The sequence below is a fragment of the Manis javanica genome, chromosome 5 (assembly GCF_040802235.1).
Source record: "Manis javanica isolate MJ-LG chromosome 5, MJ_LKY, whole genome shotgun sequence".
Lineage (NCBI taxonomy): Eukaryota > Metazoa > Chordata > Mammalia > Pholidota > Manidae > Manis > Manis javanica.
Window position 1 is genome coordinate 73,888,884 of NC_133160.1, and position 21,106 is coordinate 73,909,989.

General features: G+C 40.7%; 1 protein-coding gene across 3 annotated transcripts in view; it reads right to left on the minus strand.

The window, feature by feature from the left end:
• PDE5A (phosphodiesterase 5A) overlaps positions 1-15,812 on the minus strand; it is a 134,705-nt gene extending 118,893 nt beyond the window's left edge. The window contains exon 1 of one of the 3 annotated variants that reach the window (XM_017673984.3): positions 9,586-15,811. In XM_017673984.3, coding sequence (XP_017529473.1) covers positions 9,586-9,611 — 26 coding nt within the window. In that variant the 5' untranslated portion in view covers positions 9,612-15,811. Of the gene's footprint in view, positions 1-9,585 lie in introns of all 3 variants that reach the window. The other 2 variants (XM_017673983.3, XM_017673985.3) reach the window with 2 other exon arrangements.
• Positions 15,813-21,106: the final 5,294 nt, after the last annotated feature.

The window sequence follows — 21,106 nt, forward strand, 5'->3', positions numbered from 1 at the left end:
GGCACATACTCTGTTATGAATCAAAACTTTCCCCCTTTTCCAATTTCTCATTTCTCACTCAGACTATTATAAGGCTATCACAGGAAAGAAAAACTACAATTTACAGTTTAAGTTTGAGATATTTTCCACTAATTTAGATAAGTCACAGCTTCTTCCAAATGTCTACTATCTAGTAGTACTAGATAGGATATGCAAAACTTATTGACAGGACAGAGGGATGCAAGCTCTCAAACAGCAGTTCAAATATTATTAGCAGAAGGGATATACACACACTCACACACACACACAAATATCTGTAGTCTGTAAGACCTCCATAAATTAGTAACTTTACTTTGTACCAAAGCTGAACTGCTCTCATCTTACAAAATGAATCCTGAAAAAGACAGAAATGCTGTCGTCACATACATATGCAATACTTCAGGTGTCTTGAAAGGGGAAAAATTATTAAACTCCTTTGTCTTGGCATCTAGGAAAGTAAGATGGAAAAAAAGGATAATTTACAAGGCAAAGTAAAATTTAGATATAAGCACATTAATTCTCATGGGTTAGAAATATAATTAGATGAAACCTACTTGTAGAGCAACTAGTTTAATGTGTTTTGTACTCTAACCTAAAAATAATGTATCAAAGATAAAAATTACTTGAAATATACTTTACTTAGGGTATTTGCTCTAATACTAAAAATATAATTGTAATGGCCCAGGACCTAAATTTTCAGCTACTCTATTTTAAAATGTCATTTGAGAGTTCCCACTTTTTATACTCTAAAATTACATATGGAAACTAAACCCACATGGGCAAGGTCACTAGGCACATCATTTAGTAATAAAGCGCTTGCACATTAAGAGGTCCTAGGAGAAACTTTAACTTCTTCCTGAGTTAGATCCTGAATGACATTAAATCTATGAGCCTTTGCTCTGCTTCCATTAATACTGACACTGAACTTCAGTAGAGCATGGTGGTTAAGGGCCCCAGGTGGACAGATAGGCTTCAACCCCTGAGCTACTTCTTTGTAAGAGAAAGAGACCTTGAGTACATTATTTACTCACTCTCTGAAATGGAGATAATGGCATTAACCCTCTTAGATTTAAGAAAATTAAAGGAAATGATGCATAGAAAGTGACAGCATAGAGTCTGGGACACAGTGTTACAATACATGATTCTTATTGTAGTTAAGTTAATCTAGCATGAAATGGAGTATATATTTTTAAATGGTTAATTTCTTTTGTAAATATAAACAATTTATTCAATGGGCTTCTACAGAATAACCAGGTATTATCTACTGCTTCTTAAACTCTGAGTTTAAAAGCACTAATTTCTCTACAGAAACACTCTTTGGGAAAAAAAGACTTGTTTTAATGTTAGTATTTTTTCAAATTAGAACTGAAGAAACATAGACTTCCTGGACCAGTATCTACACTTACATATGCGATGATTTTCTGAATAATAAATAAAGATTAAGAGCTGAACATTTAGTTGAGAAAAGTAAATGCAAGAACATAACTTGTTTTTCCATTACTACTTAAAAATATTTTTCAAAAGTAAGTTATAAATTTGGGGGGATAATTTTTTTCAAAATAACAGAGATAAGACCGATGATAAATGTGAGAAAATATACAACTAATCACCTGTGATGAAAACCATACCAATATTTTATAATAGCCATAATTCTGAACTGGAGAATGGTGTTAAGTACTTAATAAACCAAGGCTTCCCCACTCTGCTGTAGCCGGTGTGGGCATTAAAGGAGCCCATTTAGCTCCCGCCCAAAGGGCTCACTTGTAGACATTCTGTAAGTAGGTTCATGCCTGGGCCTCAAAGATGCCCTACAGCAAGTCCCTAGAGCAGGAACTTTTGGGGAGATTGGCAGGATACCTCCAACAAAACAGAGTAGAAAGTGGCAGGCCCCAAATGATCCAAGAAATACAGTGCATTCTCAAATTTTTACGTCTAATTAAAACACCATTCCTTTTTCTTTCTCTTCCATGCTTTTTTCATCAGTTATGTGAATTAATCACTAAAACCAGAATTATGAAGAGTGTACTAATTTCCTGTCTGGGAAGGGAAGGTCGATAACTTATTAAAAAATCTGCTAAAACTATCTGTAGGAAATACCTAAAACAAACTCACATCAAATATAATGTTAAACATTTTTCCTGCTCTTGGATCTTTATTTTACACAGTGTTACTTATGTTGTTTGCATGATTTGACCTGGAAGCACTCCTTGTATTTGGAAATACTTAAAGATGAAAAGAACCAATCTGAAAAGTTGATACTGTTTTCCTGATGAAAATTAAGAATGCTTAGAGCTCAAAGAGATTTTTAATCTCAACTTATGAATTTCTCTGCCTTGATTCTTACCCCTTTCCACTTTAAAGCCGAGGTTTATTCACATGCACCAGTTACAAAGCTATGGACAAAATCAAGAAGTCTGGACTCCCATTCCAATTCCCTTTCCAATATCTTACACAATCCACAAAAGAGTCTGTTCAAACCGCTAACAAAAATTCACTTAAAAAATAAGGACATCTAAAGTCTATAAAATCGCTGTTCTTTTGTCCAAAGTTCCACCTACCAGAATAAGAGAATGGCTATCAAAGTTTATGATTACATTTAAGGCACTGATGATTTTCAAGTAATAGTAAACTACTGAAAACCACTCTAAAAGAGATAAGGAAATATGCATTATTTCCTTTCAATTACTTAAGAACTCTATGAAATAAAATGCTATTATTTCCATTTTACAGAGAAGGCAAATAAAGTACCTAAGGTCTTACTCATAGAGGTAGTTCTGGGTTGAAGCTTAAATCTGTTCTACTTAGGGCCCTAACCACCTTAAAAAGAAATAAATTTTAAAGGGTTCAACTCCCAATCAAGTAGTAGTGCCACCCCTTGGAGGGCATTTGGAAATGTGTGTCACAATGATTGGGGCACTCCTGGCATTTACTGTCTGGGACCCTAGGATGATAAATATTCTGTCATGCACTGAACAGTCTCTCACACACACAAAAATTGTCACCACCAAATGCCAGTAGCATCCCCTTTGAGGAACACTGGTTTAGATGAATTAAAAGAGTAAGATACTCTCTGAGGGCATTAAATTAAATGGGAGACTTGAGGCACCTCTAAGTAATATTCTCCAACAACCTCTACTCCAATGTTGCTGCAAGTAGTTCATTTGGGCCTGGTATGGAAAGGAAATGAACATTCTGCCTAAAAGTTATTAATGTTTCCAAGTTTCCTCCAGGTATGGAAACATCTGAGAAGATTGCTGGGACCAAATATACATAGAATGCAGAATTGCCTCATAACGTTCATATTTGACTGAGAGCTGGAGGAGACATGTTTTGTAATGTTCCATGCATTCACAATCACATGTATGAAAAATGTCCCTTAAAGGAAAATCTACTTACGTCTAAAAAAACAAGAACTGAAATCCCTGCTGTAAATATGTAAACTGGTTTGCTTTGCAGCTTAGGCATGGAAAAAAGTAGACTAGACTAAACTGGCATTTCTCAGGCTGAGGTATGAGAGGCCCTGAGAGTTCAAGAGATTATGTTTTGAAGATCCATATTTTTTCTAAGAAAATGTTTTAATTTTGTGTTTTCACACTGATGACAATTAAAACAAACAAAAGGTGAAATGGGTATGCTTTCAATTACTGGGCTAGCCACCTTATAAACAAGTACTGTCCTGCAGTTTTAGCAGTAAGGTGCATATTTGTGTTTACAATCACAATGTAGCCCAGTGGTTTGGGGATAAAGAGAAAATAAAAGAGGTAGATATGAGATGCAAAATATGCTTTCAAACCAAGTAAAAACCAAAAGCTGGTGTTCTGTGCTATAGGAATAAAAGTGTCATGACTGCTCAAGCAGAGAGACCAGTGGGAGCAGTGAACCGTCACAGGGCACCTGGAACAATGGTAAACTGACCTTGTCAGACACTTCATCGGGCAGCCAGGGCCACATTCACTTTGCAAGGATGACTTCATCAATGACAACCTGCATTTGGCTGGAGTCTTATCATTTTCCTCATAGTTAACTCATAAATTAATTTTGGTATTACAGTTGCATAAATGCTGTGATTGTGATTAAATTATACCCACTCACGAGAATGCCACATTTAACTAACATTAAAACAAAAGGAAGTCAACACTAGGTATGGTGGCTATCGGCAACTTCTGGATGTGCCCACACACTTCCCTTTGGGAATCCCCTCCTCCAGACATTTCACACCATGGGTTACCTGCCCCAACAAAGTAGTCAACAACCCTGTTCTTCTGGGCACAATGATTGGTCCAGAGGAGGCATGTGACCCCAGCAGGGCCAGAGTAATTTTGAGGGGACTGATGTAGGTAAGTAGGTAGTTCTCTAACATGAGAAGTTTAAGACTCACAGAGATTTGCCAAAAACTTTTCCAGCACATGAAGAAAGCATGCAGGAGAAGAAAGCCAACACAGCAAAAAGCCAAAAGATGGTAGAATGGATGGGTGGATGCAGGGAGGGAAGAAGGAAAGGAGGGAAGGAGGGAGGGAAGGAGGAAGGCAGGCAGGCAGGAAGGAAGGAAGGAAGGAAGGAAGGAAGGAAGGAAGGAAGGAAGGCAGGCAGGCAGGCAGGCAGGCAGGAAGGACAAATAGATTAGAGAGATTATAAACAGAATCTTGACAAGATTATTTGATCAGCTGAATTTCCCAGCCAAAACAATCACCAGACACTTCAATTATGAGTTATTTTGTATGAGCTCAAGTTGGGTTTCTGTCACTTGTGACCGGAACCTTTCTGACTAATATACTGGAGATCAATAATAATGTCTTTCTTTAACAGGGGGTTATTTAAGCTTGAGAAACATTGGATTACATGATCTCTTAACTCTGAAGTACAAAAATCCTTTGTGTGCGTGTGCGTGTATGTGTGTGTGTATGTTTTAATTATTTCACCAGCTTAAAAGGTCAGGATCTTTTCTCTTCAGCAAAGGTTATTTTACAGAGAATAAAAATGATGATTCTTTTTTTTTTATAGTTATCACTAGAGATGTGATACCAGATGGGGACCTTCTCTCTCCCAAGTTTAGATGTAACAGAAGTATTCAGAAAAGATAACTTGCAGAAAGTTGACCTCAACTTTACAATTCAGAATCAAGGAAAAAGGCTTGAAGAATACAGAAGCTAATAACAGCACATAAGGCTTTAAAAAGCATGTTCACTACAAACTACGAAACAGGTAAATGTATATATGTGCATACATATACAGTGATCCCTGAACAACACAGGTGTGAACTCTGCAGGTCCACTTACATAAAGATTTTTTTCAACTAATAAATTGGAAATTTTTTGGAGATTTGTAACAATATTTAATAAAACATTTTCTTTTCTCTAGCTTAAGTTTTTTTAAGTATACATTACAGAACACATATAGCATACAAAATATATGTTAATGCAGAGTTCATGTTATCAGTAAGGCTTCAGTCAACAGTAAGCAATTAGTAGTTAAGTTTTGAGGGAGTCAAAAATTACATGTGGATTTTTGACTGCATGGGGGTCAGCACCCTAACCCCTGTGTTGTTCAAGGGTCAACTGTACCTATACCTACATACATACAAATATATATCATATATAGAGATCTATATCATATATATAGAGATAAATTTATCATCGATATAGATATATGTCATATATCCATTTGTATCTTTAAAGGCTTTTTAAAGGCTATTTAGATTGCTTATCAAAATGACTGACATAAACTTAACAGCTTGCTTTACCTGCCTTAAATGTTTGGTTGGCAGAAAGTATAAATTCCTGCCACTTAGAGAAAATGACTAAAGCACTTACACTGTGAAACAAAGTCTGTGCTTCAAAATCAAATGAGAATGCCAAGTCGGCAAATAAGATTACAGAGCTAAATATCAGATGAATGATTCATATGGAAAGACTTTCTTCCATTTTTATTCCTTAGGTATGTAGCTCACAGGCACTTTTTACTGAGAATCTGATATAACAAGATATATCCTAGGCCACATCCATCAACTGTAACACTGGGCAACTGAATCTACATCTGTCCTGCTCAACTCATTTCACAGTAAGTCAGTACCTAGTCTGAATCCTAAATTCAGAAATGAGTAATTCTTCGACCCTCCATTATCAATCAACTCAGTGGTTTAACTGATCTAACAGTCCTTACTAAAGGCTTTTATCCTATAATCAGCTCTGAGAACAGAGAACAAATCTAACTCTACACAACAGTTATAGGTTAACAGATTTCTAGATTGAAAAGTGTTTGGGGGATAAACTAATAAATACCAAGCAGTTCTGTTTAGCCTTTTCAGTTAGGACATAATCTTTCCCAATTATTAAAACATATCGGGAAGTTTAAGCAAAGTTCTAATTTGTGTTTTCACATCTAGAAGAAGGGGAGCATCTTACCAAGACACATTACCTACAGTCAGATAAGGGTGAAGGTACACCCTTTACCTATACAACTTGAAGCAGTTTCAAATATTTTAAAAGGAATGACAGAGACCAGAGACAAATATTCTATTTTGGTGGAATTATTTAAAAAGGAAATTTTGTTGCACAACATAATCCAAATGCTAACAACTGCTTATCTTTTAGTCCTGAAAACATGATCTTATGAGTATGCTGGTGATGTCTACAGATCTAAAAAAAAAAAGCTACAGAACTGTACATACTACAAGACTATTTAAGTTTGTATTATACTCAGCAAATAGATTTATTTCAATATCCAACTTTGACTAATTTCCACTTCATTAATTCTACCACGTTTTTTGAAATCATTCCCTTGTATTTGCAGGCTCTAAAATGGATTTGAATTTGAAACTAGGAGACCAGAGGTAGAAGGGCAATGAGAAACATCTACAGATTCTTCCAGGAAAGAATTTAGTGCACATGAGTACTTTCAGGGAACTGAAAGGCAGCTTCGAGCTTGCTATGAACCCTGAACACAAACAATTCAAGAAAAAAAAAACCTATCTGCATCAGAATTACTTTGGTAAAAACATAAGTAATATCAAAATTAGACTGAGACAATGCCTACAGGTTTTTTTTTAACTTCAGTACTAATGATTGCTTAATAAAATCTGCTCAACAGATTTGTCTGAAAAGTGTGTAAAAAGATATTCCTTTACAGCAGTAAGTTTTATGAGTGGATGGCAATATTTTATATCACCTGATTTTAATAGAAATATACCAAAAAAAGTTACAGCTTTTAGAGATGAGAAAAAAATTACAAAATGATAGAATCCTAAACACAGGACTCAGAACGTCAACTACTTCAGCACAGCTCTGCAGTGTCAAATAAAGTCTGCCATAGAAAACTACATGAAGTGTAAAACTTCTGTTTCTGGACTTTGATCTAAATGGTCATAAAACTTGTGCTCATTTAGTGTCTCCTATTCCAGTATATGCCAAATATTCTCAAGCTTTTGCCTGCTACAAAACAAAGCAATAAAAAGTCAATCTTTACCCCTACAATACTAAATGATCTAAAACATCACCCATATCACAGAACTGATTAGTAACTAATGAAAGGTAACATTACCGTAATATGCTGTCAAGAGTAACAGCTGTTAAGTGGCATTAGCACCAGGGAGACTTTGTGAATGCATGTGCATTAGAGCCCTTAATTAACAGTATCTCAGGCCTGTAGGACTGCAAAGTTGTCTAGAATAGTGAGGGTGGGAGTTGTCCATATATTATAGTCTACTAGTCTATAGTTATTTTCTATGAAAATAGATTATGTTAGGAATTGTTCAACTAACACTCTCAAATTCAAGTTGTGATTACTAAATAGCAGCTATGCTTGGGGCTACAGCTTTTTAATGAGGTGTTTAGTTCAGTATTTGAAGATAGTTACAGGAAACAATGTAGTATAGCAGCATAACTGCTTTTAAGGTCAACCAAAATTCACAGACGTTTAAGAGAGAATTTAGGGATTCCAGAACCTTCATTCTGTTCAACTATTACTGAGTACAGATTATTCAGTATGGGGATAGCATGGAGAAACACACGTGCATGTCAAATGACAATTAAATAATGTGCAATAGTTCCATCAACACGCCTGTTTACAGGCACATGTGACCAATCTAAGTGAATTCAAATTTATTTTAAATTTTAAAACATTTCAAATGCCCCTACAGAGCGGTTTCATGGGTTTCCTGAATCACACACAGTAATGATGTTACATTTACCAAGTGTAACAAAACAGGGAAAAGCAAAGTAATGTGAGCTTCTAGCTAAAAAAAATCTTAGCTCTAAAGTTAAGTTAAAATGTCTGCAATAAGTGTTTACCACAACAACTGGGTTTAGCAGTATGGCATTTCTATAATCAACCAACGTCCAATCTCTCAATCTTATTTTAAGTCTTCAGAGTAAATGCCACCAAATGGAAGCCTAAACTGGAATGTTGTTTTATGAAGAACTTCTGGCTACACAAAAAGTCTTAGGTTATATTTTTTACACTGACAAATTTCAGCACTTTATAACTCCTAAAATTGAGGGCCTGTACTACTCTGAAAACATTTTACACGTTTGTTTTCCAATTTAAACTCAACATAAACTCTTAAGAATACATATATATGTCTCAAAGAAAGTGTTCAGCTTATCGTCAATATATTGTTAATATCTACAACATAAAAGCCCTAACCTGACATCACAGAGTGTCAGATGATCTAAATTTCACACTGAGCAGTGTAATTTTGAGAATTAGGATTTTAATCCTCTGCTACTTGGGAGAAGAAGTAATGTGAAAAGAAACATGACTTAATTCTTTCACTTTATTTTCCAACAAAAAGTAACTTCCAAAGTTTTGGCAGGCTCTGAAAGTGTTCTATATATGGCTAGTTCGAAACTCCTACAAGTTTATGTCTTTAAAGAGAGAGGGGAGAAAAATGAAGAGGACAGTTAGGTTGATTTGTAAATCAAGTAACTTCTTTCTATCAAATATTAATAATCTGCTTAAAGAACGCACCCCCATCGCCTCCCTCCACCCCACACAGCCCAGTTCTCTTGCCCACTCCCCGTTCTCTGCGCTGCAATTCAGTGAGGGCAGAAAGTGGAAGTGTGTGCAAGAGTCAGAGGAAACTGGGGACAGATGACCTCGGAGGAGCAGGTGACCTCTGCAAACTATCGGCCTACGGCCTTGGATAATTCCAGACCTGGATGGCCTTAGCGCCTAACCCTAAACTCGCAGGGAAGTGTCTTTAGAAAAGAAACCACTTTCCTCTTAGGGTTTATCTTCTGGTCTTTCTGGATTTAGGGTTTTGAAGGAAGAAGGCGGAAGTGGGGAAGAGGATTTTAAAAGAAGTAAGATTTGTCCCAAAGCCGTCGCCGCTGTCAAAAACCCCTGCAACTGAACAAGCCGACAGGAGCTCGGAGAAATAGGGATGAAGAGCCCCACCTAGGACCCCAAAGTAACACATCCGCAAGGGAGTATAGGAAGACAGTGCCCTACAGTCCATTTGCAATGAGGCATCGCCCCGCCGGCTGACCCGGACACCAGCACCCGTCCCCCGCCGCTCCCCCGGGGTCAGTGGGAAGGGGTGGGGGTGGGGATGGGATGCTGAGGAACTACCTTGTTTTGTCTCCAAAGGGCAACATAGCAAACGTGGGAAGTTCGAGGTGCAGATCCGGTGGCCTCGGCGGACCCTGGACTCCAAGAGGCTCCGGGGGGCGACGACGGGCCCAGGTGCGGCCAGTGACTGGGAGCCGGCTCCCCGACCAGCCCCGCGCGGCGCCGCCCCCTGGTGGGGAGCGCCGGGCAGAGCCGCGCGCCGGCGGGAGGGAGCCCAGCGGAGCGCCCCGGCGGGCCGCTCACCATCACCGCCCTGCGGGTCTGGCTGGCGGCCGCCGCGGGTGCCGGCGGCCAAGGGGTTCAGGCCCCCCTCCAAAAGGTGCGCCCTGGAGTGAGCTGAGTCCTCGTGCAGCGCCTGTGCCGCCCGCGCCCCGGCTATGCACTCTCCCTTCAGGCTGCGGGGGACCCGCCCGCCGCGCACTCTCCGCTCCGCCCTCCTCGTCCCGCGGCTTCAACCCCAACCTCCCAACTCTACGGCCGGCGTTTCCCACGCAGCCGCCCGCCCGCCCGCGACGCAGCCGCCTCTCGTAGGACAGGCTCCCCGCTCCCCGCCCTCCGCAGCGGCCGCCCGGGCGCTTGGCTCCCGACCAGGACGCACTGCCTCTGGGTCTGCTCGGTCCGCCCAGGACCCGCCAGCGCCCCGCGCTGCGCTGCCCGCCCCGCCTTCCTCGCGAACCCACTACGGAGCCCGCGCAGCAGCGCCGCCGTAGGCGCGGGAGCCGCGAAACGAGGCGCGCGGGACGCGCAGGGGACTGGACGCGGGCAGAAGGCGACAGACAGCACTTACTCTGGAAAGGCTCCGGCATGTTGCTGCCTTTGGGCTTCCCCGTGGTCTCGCCCCTGCCCCGGCTTCCCCGCCCCGCCAGGGCCGGGACTGGGGACGAGCGGGGGAGGCGCCGAGCCTCCGGGACCGAGCTGGAAATGGTGCTTCCGTAGCTGCAGGGAAGGAACTCAAAAACTGTTCTGACTTCGCTAAGGAAATTCAGGGGGACCACAGGCTGGAGAAGGGCTGGAGGGAGGCCCGTGAGCGCGGATGTACGATAATCTTGCTCCCAGGTCATACCCGGGCAGCCTAGTGTTGAGGGGTCGGCATGTACATTTTTGTATTTTAACTTTGTGGGCAAGTTGGATCGAATCCGACGCTCTGCTCGCCTTAAAGCTGAGGGCTCTACACTTAACGGGCAAGGACCTACTGGAAAAGCAAAGAACCTGGGAACGGAGGTTCAACGGTGAACTAGGGGAAAATTCAACAAGAGAGAGAGATCAGCCCCAGGTCACGCTCCATGCCCCGGCCGGTTCTTTCGTGAGTCCTCGTCTTACCTGGTAGCCTTCCTAACGAAGTAAGAGAATGTAAAGTTCCAGTGGTCGTCCAGCCACGCTTCTACCGAGTCCTGGTCCCGGGGCTGTGGCCGCGCCGACCCAGCGCCCGCCCGCTCCATGATAGGCGCGGCGCGTCTCTGCGGCTGGCTGGCGCTGTCCTCTGCCCCAGCTGGGGTACCTCCCGAGGAGGAGCAGGCTCTGCCTCCAGACCGCCCCCCTCGCCTGCCCGCAGTGCGGCCGGCTTTCGGAGAAGCTGCTCAGGAACCGGCCAGCCTCCGCCGCGCCCCGCCTCTCCCGGCCCTCCTGTCCCAGATGTGGCGGACGAGCCGGGGGCAGCAGCCCCGCGTCCTCCTGGTGTCCGGCCGAGACTGCCCCTCGCAGTCTCTCAAGTGCCCAGATTCCGAGGCTGCCGCTCGGCGACTGGCGAGCTCTCCGGAAGCTCAGTGGCCGCGACTGGGCGGCCACGCGGCCGCTGGGGTGCGCTGCGCGGAGCCTGCTCAAGGGCAGCCCGCGAAGGGGGCGGCGGGCGTGTTCGCAGCGTCCCACTGCAGCCAAGTCCCGCCGCGAGGACCCGTCTGGAAGCCAGACAGCGGCGGCTAGAGGAAGTTTCGCCCGAAAGGGAGAGGAGCTGTTACCCTGCAGCTTTTGGTCGGGCCTGGGAGAACAATGACCACCCCGCCTAGCTGTCCTACCGCCGGGGCTTGGATCGGGGGCTGCGAGGTTCGACCTCCCTCCCAAGCCCGGCCCGCGTGGGGCTCACAGCGCCCAAGGCACCGACCGCGCCCCGGTCGGGCTATTGGGGCGTGTGCCACCGAAACAGAAACAGATGTGCGGGTCCTGGTACCTTCCAACAAAGACATTCCTGTGTTTAATGTTAATAATAACAACAGTAATAATAATGACAAATTAAGATCCTTGGCATCGAACACTCTCTTTTCATGACTGGAAAAGATTTTCTGGAGAAAGGGAAAAGGTATAGAAATTCTCACGGATGGTTTGTGTATCACGTCAGCAAACAGGAGCACCTCTGTACAATCGGGTTAACTCCAGAGCACGGGCGCTACCCGGCTACAGTGCAGAGCAGCTAGTCAGCCCCAGTTGAAATAATATTTCAGTGGAATCTCGTATACACACACACACAGTATCCGTTTACAAGGGCACAGCCTTTCTACCGTTTTGTCTGATACCCATCACGAGCTACAAAAAGGATATTGGTATCTTCCTTTGTTTTGTTTTCATCCCCATTTCCCTGTCCCGTATTTGCAGTTTTAATAGGTTACTTTGCAATGACCTAATTTTTTTTTGGCAGTATTACATCTGGAGTTGTATGTCTCACAACGTGTGAATGATACCACAGTAGTAATATACCCAACGTAATTTAGCTGACATACTTTCAAAACGCTGCTTTCAAAATATTCTTGGCAAGAATGTAAGACTTACTCACTACAGAGAAACGCATAATTAAATTGATAATTTAAGGACGTTTTAAAATGTCTTCAATCCCCCAATGCAATGGTTTTTCCTTCTTGCATAAGTAATTGTCTCTGCAACTTCGGTCTCTGAAACTTTACTGTTGCATGCAAGTAACCACACACCAGTAAAAAGCAAGCAAAGGAGTTGAGTGTAAAGTAATGCATGATAAATTATATCAGATTTTTAAATGAGAGTTATTTCCTGGTTTGTTACTATGATAGTGATCATAAACTAGAGACTCTCTTCAGTGCTCAATTTTTCTCTGTGGAAATCCATGCCCTTTTCCTAATAGGAGATTAATTATAATTGAAAACTCTACCTAACTACTAAAGATAGAGTGAATTTTTTACTTGAATTGTGTTTTGATTGTCTACCTTGATTAAATAAACAGGCACTACCCAAATGTCCATTTTTTCCTCCTAACCTGAAAGGGCTACATTATCAGAAACCACAAAGGTTTCTGGAAAATTACTGCCCAAAAAACAATCCGTGGATTCTTCTATCAGTGAATCTCAATTCTGTGTAGTATAGATGGCGGGTTGGGAGTTGCTGTGAAGGCCTGTTGCCTAAGGAAGCATATTACAAGGGACTGGAAGATGAGGTGTTTCAGATGATTCTAGTCTTTAGAAAACTCAGATAAAATTTGTAGCAATACCTCTTTTAACTTTAAAGTACATAAAGGTAACCATATTTCGAATTGGCCTCAGCCTGGGCTTTTGTTTCCCAACCCCATTTTATTTATTTTTATCCCAATTTGCTCAATTATTTTGTTTTAATTTATTCATATGGATTGAACTAAGCATCTCAAATCTTGTTTTAGAATGAGTTGAAGAATGAGTAAGTAATAAGTATTATCCATAAAAAACTTGAAAAATGTTGTTAATACTATTTGCAACAAACAATTCTGCAGTGACTTAACAGAAAGCCCTCCAGTGTATTCACACTGTACTGGAATATTACCCAAACTCTCTCATATGGTTTATAAGATTCTGCAGGGTTTGGCTTTTACCTATGTCTATAGTTAAAGGTTTTGGTCATACAATTAGAAAACAAACAAAATAATGATGATCAAATTTCTTTTCCAAAAAAGAGAACACAAACTGTTAATATTCACAATGTCTTTACTGCCTTGTCTTTTTTTCACATACTACGTGTCATCTTCTGTTCCCTTGCAGCAATTCTGTATATTCTAGCCTTGAGAATATTGAGTGAATATATTGCATATATAAGGAAATCCAGATTTCTCATTGTTGAAGGGGGAAAACTTGAAGGTATATTGTGATGTTGAAATGGAACTGGAGGTGAAAAATTACGTGTGTGTGTGTGTGTGTGTGTGTGTGTCTATGCAAGTGATGTGGGGAAATCCCACATAACAAGAAAATGTGGGCAGTTTCTAAGAGTTGTAACTCCAAGCTGACAGCCTACAAGAAGCTCCAGCTAGCAAGAACACGAATCCCTCAGTCTTCTAACTACAAGGAACTGAATTCTCCAACTACCTGAATGAATACAGAAGCAGATAATTTCTTCAGTCAAGCCTCAGATAAGACTACAATCCCAGCCAAAATACTGCTTGCAGCCTTCTGAGATGCTAAGCCGAAGGTATCTTCATAATCGACATCTTAATAATACTGAGTCCTACATTCCATAAACACTTGTCTATTTATCCATTTATTTCAGTCTCTAAAATTTCTTCCAGCAATATCTTACAGTTTTTAGTATATATGTCTTGCACATATTTTGTTAAATTTATCTCTTTATATTCCAGCTCTGCCACTGAGAAGCACTAAAAGCGATGACATTCTAGTAGCAATGAGTACACTTAGTTCTCAGATTTTGGTTTCAGAAACCAGGAGGCTTTGGAGAAAAAGTTCCAGGTCTGGGACAGGGAAAGTACAAGATGTGCTGGAAAATCTTGTTTTGCCTGAAAATAAGAAAGGCTTAAAAATGGTGGTAACATATTGGAAGGACAGAAGGTATGTCTGAAGGGAGCTTCTAATGAACAAAGCTGGAGCAACTTAAGTGTTAAAACATATAGTAAAACAGCAAATTATAAGCCATTGCTAAGAAACTGCGATTCTATACTCATATAAGTAAATAAATAGAGAAGAGAATGTTCCTTACAGTAGAATGCAACTAACAAACAAGAGGAATTCATGTGGTTAAAAAAGCACTAATGTTTGCTAAAACTAATGAGAGTTTGATGATGAATAGGATATTTACTGTCTCAAAGTATCTCCTCACAACTTACTTATTAGTTACTATGGAAAAGTAGTATCTTTGGAGAAATGGAGAAAACTTGTGGGTAACTTTCTAAGTGATCAATTTAATATCACTTATACTGGGACAAACCAACCATATACACTTCTTTATAGGATATAATGAAAAGGACACACATCACTTCTGTGTTATTCCTCCTTAAAATCTGAATCTAATCATGAGAATTAGATGGAGGGATTTCTGTACAAACACACCCAGATTGAGGCACTTCCTACAAAATAACTGGCCTTTATGCTTCAAAGATTTCAAGGTAAAGAAAAACAAAAACTGAAGGTCTCTGTATTAATTATTTATTGCTGTATAACAATATCACCATAATTTTAGCAGCTTAAAACAACGCACATTAATTACCTCCCAGTTTCTATGAATAAGGAGTCCAGGTTCAGCTGAACTGGTTCTTCTGCTCAGGGGTGTCACAGGCCAATCAAGGAGTCAGCCAGAGCTGCATTCCCATCTGAGGGTCAACTGGAGAAGGATCTGCTTCCAAGTTCACTCAAACCGTTGGCAGGATTTTGTTCCTTTTGACTATAGAACTGAGAGATTTTTTCATGCTTTGTGCTGGCTGGAGCTCCTACAGGCCATTGGCTAGAAGTTCCGCTCTACTTCTAGAAGCCACCTTCAGTTCCTCACCACATGGAGTTCCCCAAGATGGCTGCTTGCTTCCTCAAAGCCAGCAAGGGAGAAAGACTCCAGCAAGGTGGGCACTATAATCTTCTGTCATGGAATCCCACAACCACCACTGCATAATCATGTACATCCCACCTTTGTCATATTGTTTGTTGGAGGCAAGTCAAGGTCTGCCCTCACACACAGGTGGGAACACCAAGAGATGGGGGTATGGGCAGTCTCCTCAGGAATCCATCTAGAATAACACTGTGTAATAAGGCATAGTGACCGGGACACAGTATTTTCTTTGAGTACTTTGGCAGTACTTGTATGTATTCATGTAAATATGTCAGTGGTTGATCTTTGAGGAAGGGTCATTTCTTTCAGTGGTCTTTGGAAGTTTTACCACTTAATATGATCACTTTTCACTCTTAGCAGCACCAGGCTTGTGTGAAGTAGCAGTTTTTTGAGGATAATGTTGGAGTACATGTTTCAACTTGTAGCACAGTAGGGATCAGCTTAATATTGTAAATGTGTGCATTTAAATTAGATCATAATTCTCAATTTCAAAGACAGAACCACCTTATGAAAAATAAAACTGTGTTGTAGTACAGTGAGTCCAATCAGCATATAGCATTTTTGTTCCCAAATCAAACACTGGGCTTTTCTACCCAAGTCTTTTGTGGCAGCCAAGAATTCAGCTTGACATACAAAGGCTGACCCATGTGAAAAGACATTACACAGAGAATGGTGAGCAGCTGTTCTTCATATCAGCAAAGGTCACACATAGAGGAAATGGACCTACATTAAAGCAGGAGGGATTTGGACAGCTACTAGGCACATTTCCCTGACAGAGGGATGTAATACACATGGTTCATGATGAAAAAAACAACTGGAATTTTTCCCTAGAGACTTTTACAAATGGGTGGACAACCATCTGTTGATAATCCTCTGAAGTACTGTGTCAGAAGCAGATGGACCTCAGGCGCTGTTGAGGTTCCTCACCTGTACATGGGTAGTATGTTACACAGAGGAATTACATTGTTTCCACTGATAAATATTAACTGCTCGCAGAAAACTTAGATAAAACACTCATCCCAGAACAAATCTGTACATTTCTCATCCACTTTCCTATTAAAGAAGAGATTCCATTCTCAAGCAAATATCCTGCACTAGTCAAATAACTAAAAATAAAATAATTAGTTTAGAAAGGAAGAGTGAGGAGTGAAACATTTTCATGTCAACTGCATCCAGGTGTGACACACTTAACTAAAAACCAGTTTAAAAGTAGGTCATTTAAAATAGACTCTTTAAAAGTGGGACAGAACGTTATTTTTAAAAGAAAATTTAGAAAAACAGAGGTTTATTAATCTTGAATTTTAGTCTAGAAAATTACTTGCTTTTCCTTTATAAATTTTAGGTAATAATTTTTAGTTGGTGCTCACAGTCTCGTTTTAAAATCTCAGGTGGCTTCATAGACACCCTTGCAGAGCCTGCCTTCACCCAATTTTGTAAGTGAAAGTGTGACTTAAATATGCCAATGAAAAAGGAAGAATCTCATGACTGGAGGTTTTATCTTTGAGGAGCAGCCTTTAGACAAACTTTGAATTCATTCTTCAAAAGAAAAATAAACATTTTGCCATTTAACAGAATCAATATAATTAAAATCAAGCAAGATCCCCAAGTTAGATATATTATAATGTGTGCAAAAACGTTCACTCAGCTTTGATATATGCCTTGAAAATGATACATTTTTAAATATAAGAAGGCTGTATGGACATCCAGCCTAAGAAGTTCATTATTTATAGAATAGGGTCACAGTGACTCAGTTACCCCATTCCTTTCTTATGAGGAAATTAACAATATATTGGAAGGGAGTAAATTACATCCATTCAAATCTAGAAGTTCCAGGATAAAATTTCCAGCCATGCTTATGGAAAATGTCTTTAAATGATAGCAATTCCAAGAGTGATCGATAAATCAATAGAAAGAAGGAACTATGTCCAGTGAACAGGCCCCAAAAGAAGTTCATTTGTTTCCCTTCTTCTCTGTTGGTGAAATCACTGAGGTGGTGTGTTAATTGCAAGCACTGTACCATCTATCCCAGCATGAGAATAAGGCCTGCATAATCTCTTTCCTATTAGCTCTGTGAATCTGAACAATAATTTCAGTATTTTAAAACTCTAGATTCAATGCCAGTGATTTTTCTCTTCTCAAGTAGTTACCTTGGAAGGCCATATAATTTTATAAACTATGTTGCCATTACTGAAGGTGTTTTGGGAAATTCCTGTTTGGAATGCTTTCAGAACCTACATTAGTCTTATTGTGTCCCTTCAGTAGTGACAATATTTTGGTTTGTTTACTTTATGCTGGGAGTGAATTTGTTTCCTTATATATTTTAAACAGCCCCAAATCACTCCACCTATGGTCTATTGGGAAATACACTTTCTCTTTTTTTTCCTTTGAAAAGTTAAAAATAGATACAGAGTAATGGGACTGGTTTTTGTTCTCTAGATTGGAAGTTTCTATTATCCTTTTCATTTGCTACCTGTGTACCATGTCAATATATCCAACTGCTCAGTGCCTAAGTTTCCTTATCTGTAACAGGAGTAACAATAGTCCACACAGAGTTGTTGTGACTAGTAAGTGATATAATAAATGTACAGTAGTGGTTACACTGCCCAGCACTCAGAGTTCAATAATTCCTATCCAGAGAGTAACGTATGAAGAGACTTCGAGCATCCCCTCCCTTTCACACTCCTCTATCTATACAAATCCAGCACATCATCCAAAATGAGTCCACATCTATCCTCTGAAGTCAGCACTCCCTCTTTGGTGTAGCTAATTCATTTTGTAGTTTTCTCTTTCCAAGCAATCATGGAGTCCTGAAAATTGACCGTACTTTGTGACTCTAAAATCCATCTCCTGTTTTCCATCCTAGTTCTTGTCTTCAGTCCATGAACCTGTGCATTCTCCATGTTGCATGTGGAGTGATCTCTCTTAATTGTAAGCCGGATTCAGTCCCTTCCTTCCTGAAACACTTCAGTGGCTCTCCACTGTCCTCTGGATATAGGATCATCTTCTCAGTAGAGCGTATAAGGCCATTTGCTACCTGAACCTGGTTTACTGCCACATTTCTTTATTGTAACATAATGTTGCTTTTCCAGGACTTGGCACATAGCTGAAATTTCTTCTCTTACTCCAGCTTCTGACCTACTCCTTCTGTTTCCTCTGGATTTAATTTAGAGTGCTCCAGGGAGCTGACATTCCTTAGGTCCCCTAAGGCCCCACTCCCACCCAGAGCTTATTCAGGTATCCTTCTTAAGTACTTTTACAGCACCTGCTGGCTCTTTGCACTGTATCTTGATCCTGTATTTGTTTGAAACTTTCTTAGCAGAGCATGAGCTGGAAGGAAGGCTAGCCTTAGTTATGCCCCTCTAGGAACTCATGTTCATAGTTGTATCCCTAGGAACATAACAGGACTCAGTAATTATATATTGAATGAATGAACAAATATTTCTGACTTCTTAATTACTTAATGTAACTCATTAACAACTTTTATTATTATTAAGACTTTAAAAAAATTCTTCCTAAGTTGGGCTTTCACACCTGCCCTTTTTGCCTTAGAAAACATGCGTCTTCCCCCACACTGTTGCACAGCTCCTCATCTTACTTAATGTGGGTCTCTATTTACATATCACCTCAGAAAAGTCTTCTCAGATCACATGAGGAAATAATTGGGAATGTCACCCCATTGCCAAACACAGCTTTAGTTTTCTTTTTAGCACTTATCATTTCTGAACATTACATTCTATATTTATCATTTATTTGTTTATTCTTGACCTCTGTTGCTGCCATAAGGTTGAAGGTTTTTTTCACCACTGGGTCCTCAGCTTCCACAACACTGTGTAGCACTTAGCGTGTACTAAATCTTAAGTGAAGTATTGAATTCCAGATTATAAAATCCTTAAGAAGAGTAAATTATGTATGCTGCATATCATCTACTCTAAAATGTTATAGTATATGTGATAAGTATATATATGTATATTAGTTGCAGTCACCTAAAAACGCTTATATCTATATCTTTCATATATTTTCAGAGGGATTAATTTTATGCACAAGTAACAGGGTGTCTTTTGAGGCAGATAAGACTTGTGGGTACCCATCGAGGAGGAGAAATTAAAAAATTGAGGCCCTCCAACCCCTGGGAAAGAAGGTAGAAGGTTTCTCTGAATCAGATCATTGTTCTGCTGAGAATCAGGTGAAATTTTGCACTTATTTATGTAAACAAAGAAGAGGAAGGTTTCCCCTATTTGAAATGGGGGGTAGTAGTTGGAACAAAAGACTACCATTCCCTGAGATACCCCGAAAGGATCTCTGGTATAGAGTTACATTAATTTGCATAAGAGAGAAATTAAAACGTGTCTTTATTCCCCTGATTTAGCTTGGGGGCAGGGAACATGTCTGTCAGTTGAATCAGGGTGTCCCTGATATAGGCACAGAAACAGACAAGAGCAATAGCTATCCGGAGGAAAAATCATCTGCAAAAAGGGTGGAAGTGCATTTACCCAAAGCTACAGAAGCTTTCAGGATCCTTCACTCACAGGGCCCCTTCTGAGCCTCTGACAGAGTTTCCCAGCAATGTGACCACATGCTTGTATGTTGTTAACTGTTTACTAAGGCAACTGACTCTTTCCACCCTAACATTTCATCCTCAGACTTTTCGGGTACTATCATTGGATTCCAGGACAAGAAGGGTCAGAACATGATGTCATGATATGAATATGGCCTGTCACCAGTAGTAAGTGGAGAGTTCAGGAGGAACAAGCTCTTTCTGATTTCTGAAATCCAGAGAACCATGATGACACTTAGTTTAAAATGAGACTACAAGATATTTGAAAATCACTGGACAGATATTCGATGGTTGACAAAAGATTCTGGAGGAAATAGAATGCAATGCTACTTTCTGAGTCTTTGTTGAAGAAGGTTTTAACTGTTTGATTCCTAAGATAAACTAAAAAAGAAGAGGGTTTACAGTATGATTTCTAAGGCCTTCACCTGAGACTTTACCATTCCCTGAGCTCTAACCCCAAATGGTTTTTTAGAAAACTGAACCTCATGATGGAAGAGGACACAGTGTCCAATGTTGCCACACTCCTGGGGTACAAGCTCGTTGTGCCCCAAGCTTCAGCATGCTAGCACATATCACTGCCATGTGGGCATGCTGCCGGCTACCCTACTCTAGGAGTCACTCGCAAGAATAGTCCTACAGGGGGATTCCAGCCTGAAATAAGGTTATTTTTCCTGTAGGTGAGAAATGGAGGTATCAGAAATGAAGGATGTATTCTGGGAATGACCAGACTGGAATTCTAGACCAGATGAAGACTCTATATGAACACTGACTAGGACTGAATTGTATAAGGTTCCATAGGGGGAAGTACAAATGTAGGTAATTGAGGGCTTAAATGGCTCTGTCTCCTCACAGTCACGGCTCTGCTCTCAAGAAAATCCCCCTACATAACTGGAGCACAGTGCTCAAAAGCCTTAAAATAAGCAGTTGAGGATTAGGAAGTCATTGGTGATGCCGGATATCTTTCATTTGTCCCTCCAGGTCCTACTCTGTTCCCCAGCAGGCTGATCTGCAATGACTACATCAACAAGTGTTGGCAGCCGTGCTCAGAAAATAGCGCCCCATGCAGGGCAGCCGGAAGGCCCCGAACTTCCTAATGACAAATCATCCCACACCACTAAACTACATGCTAATTGCGCCTTGGCATAAGGACCAATGAGACCCACCAAATGGTTATGCTAATAAGGCATATGGAGCCGCACCAACCAGGTCAGA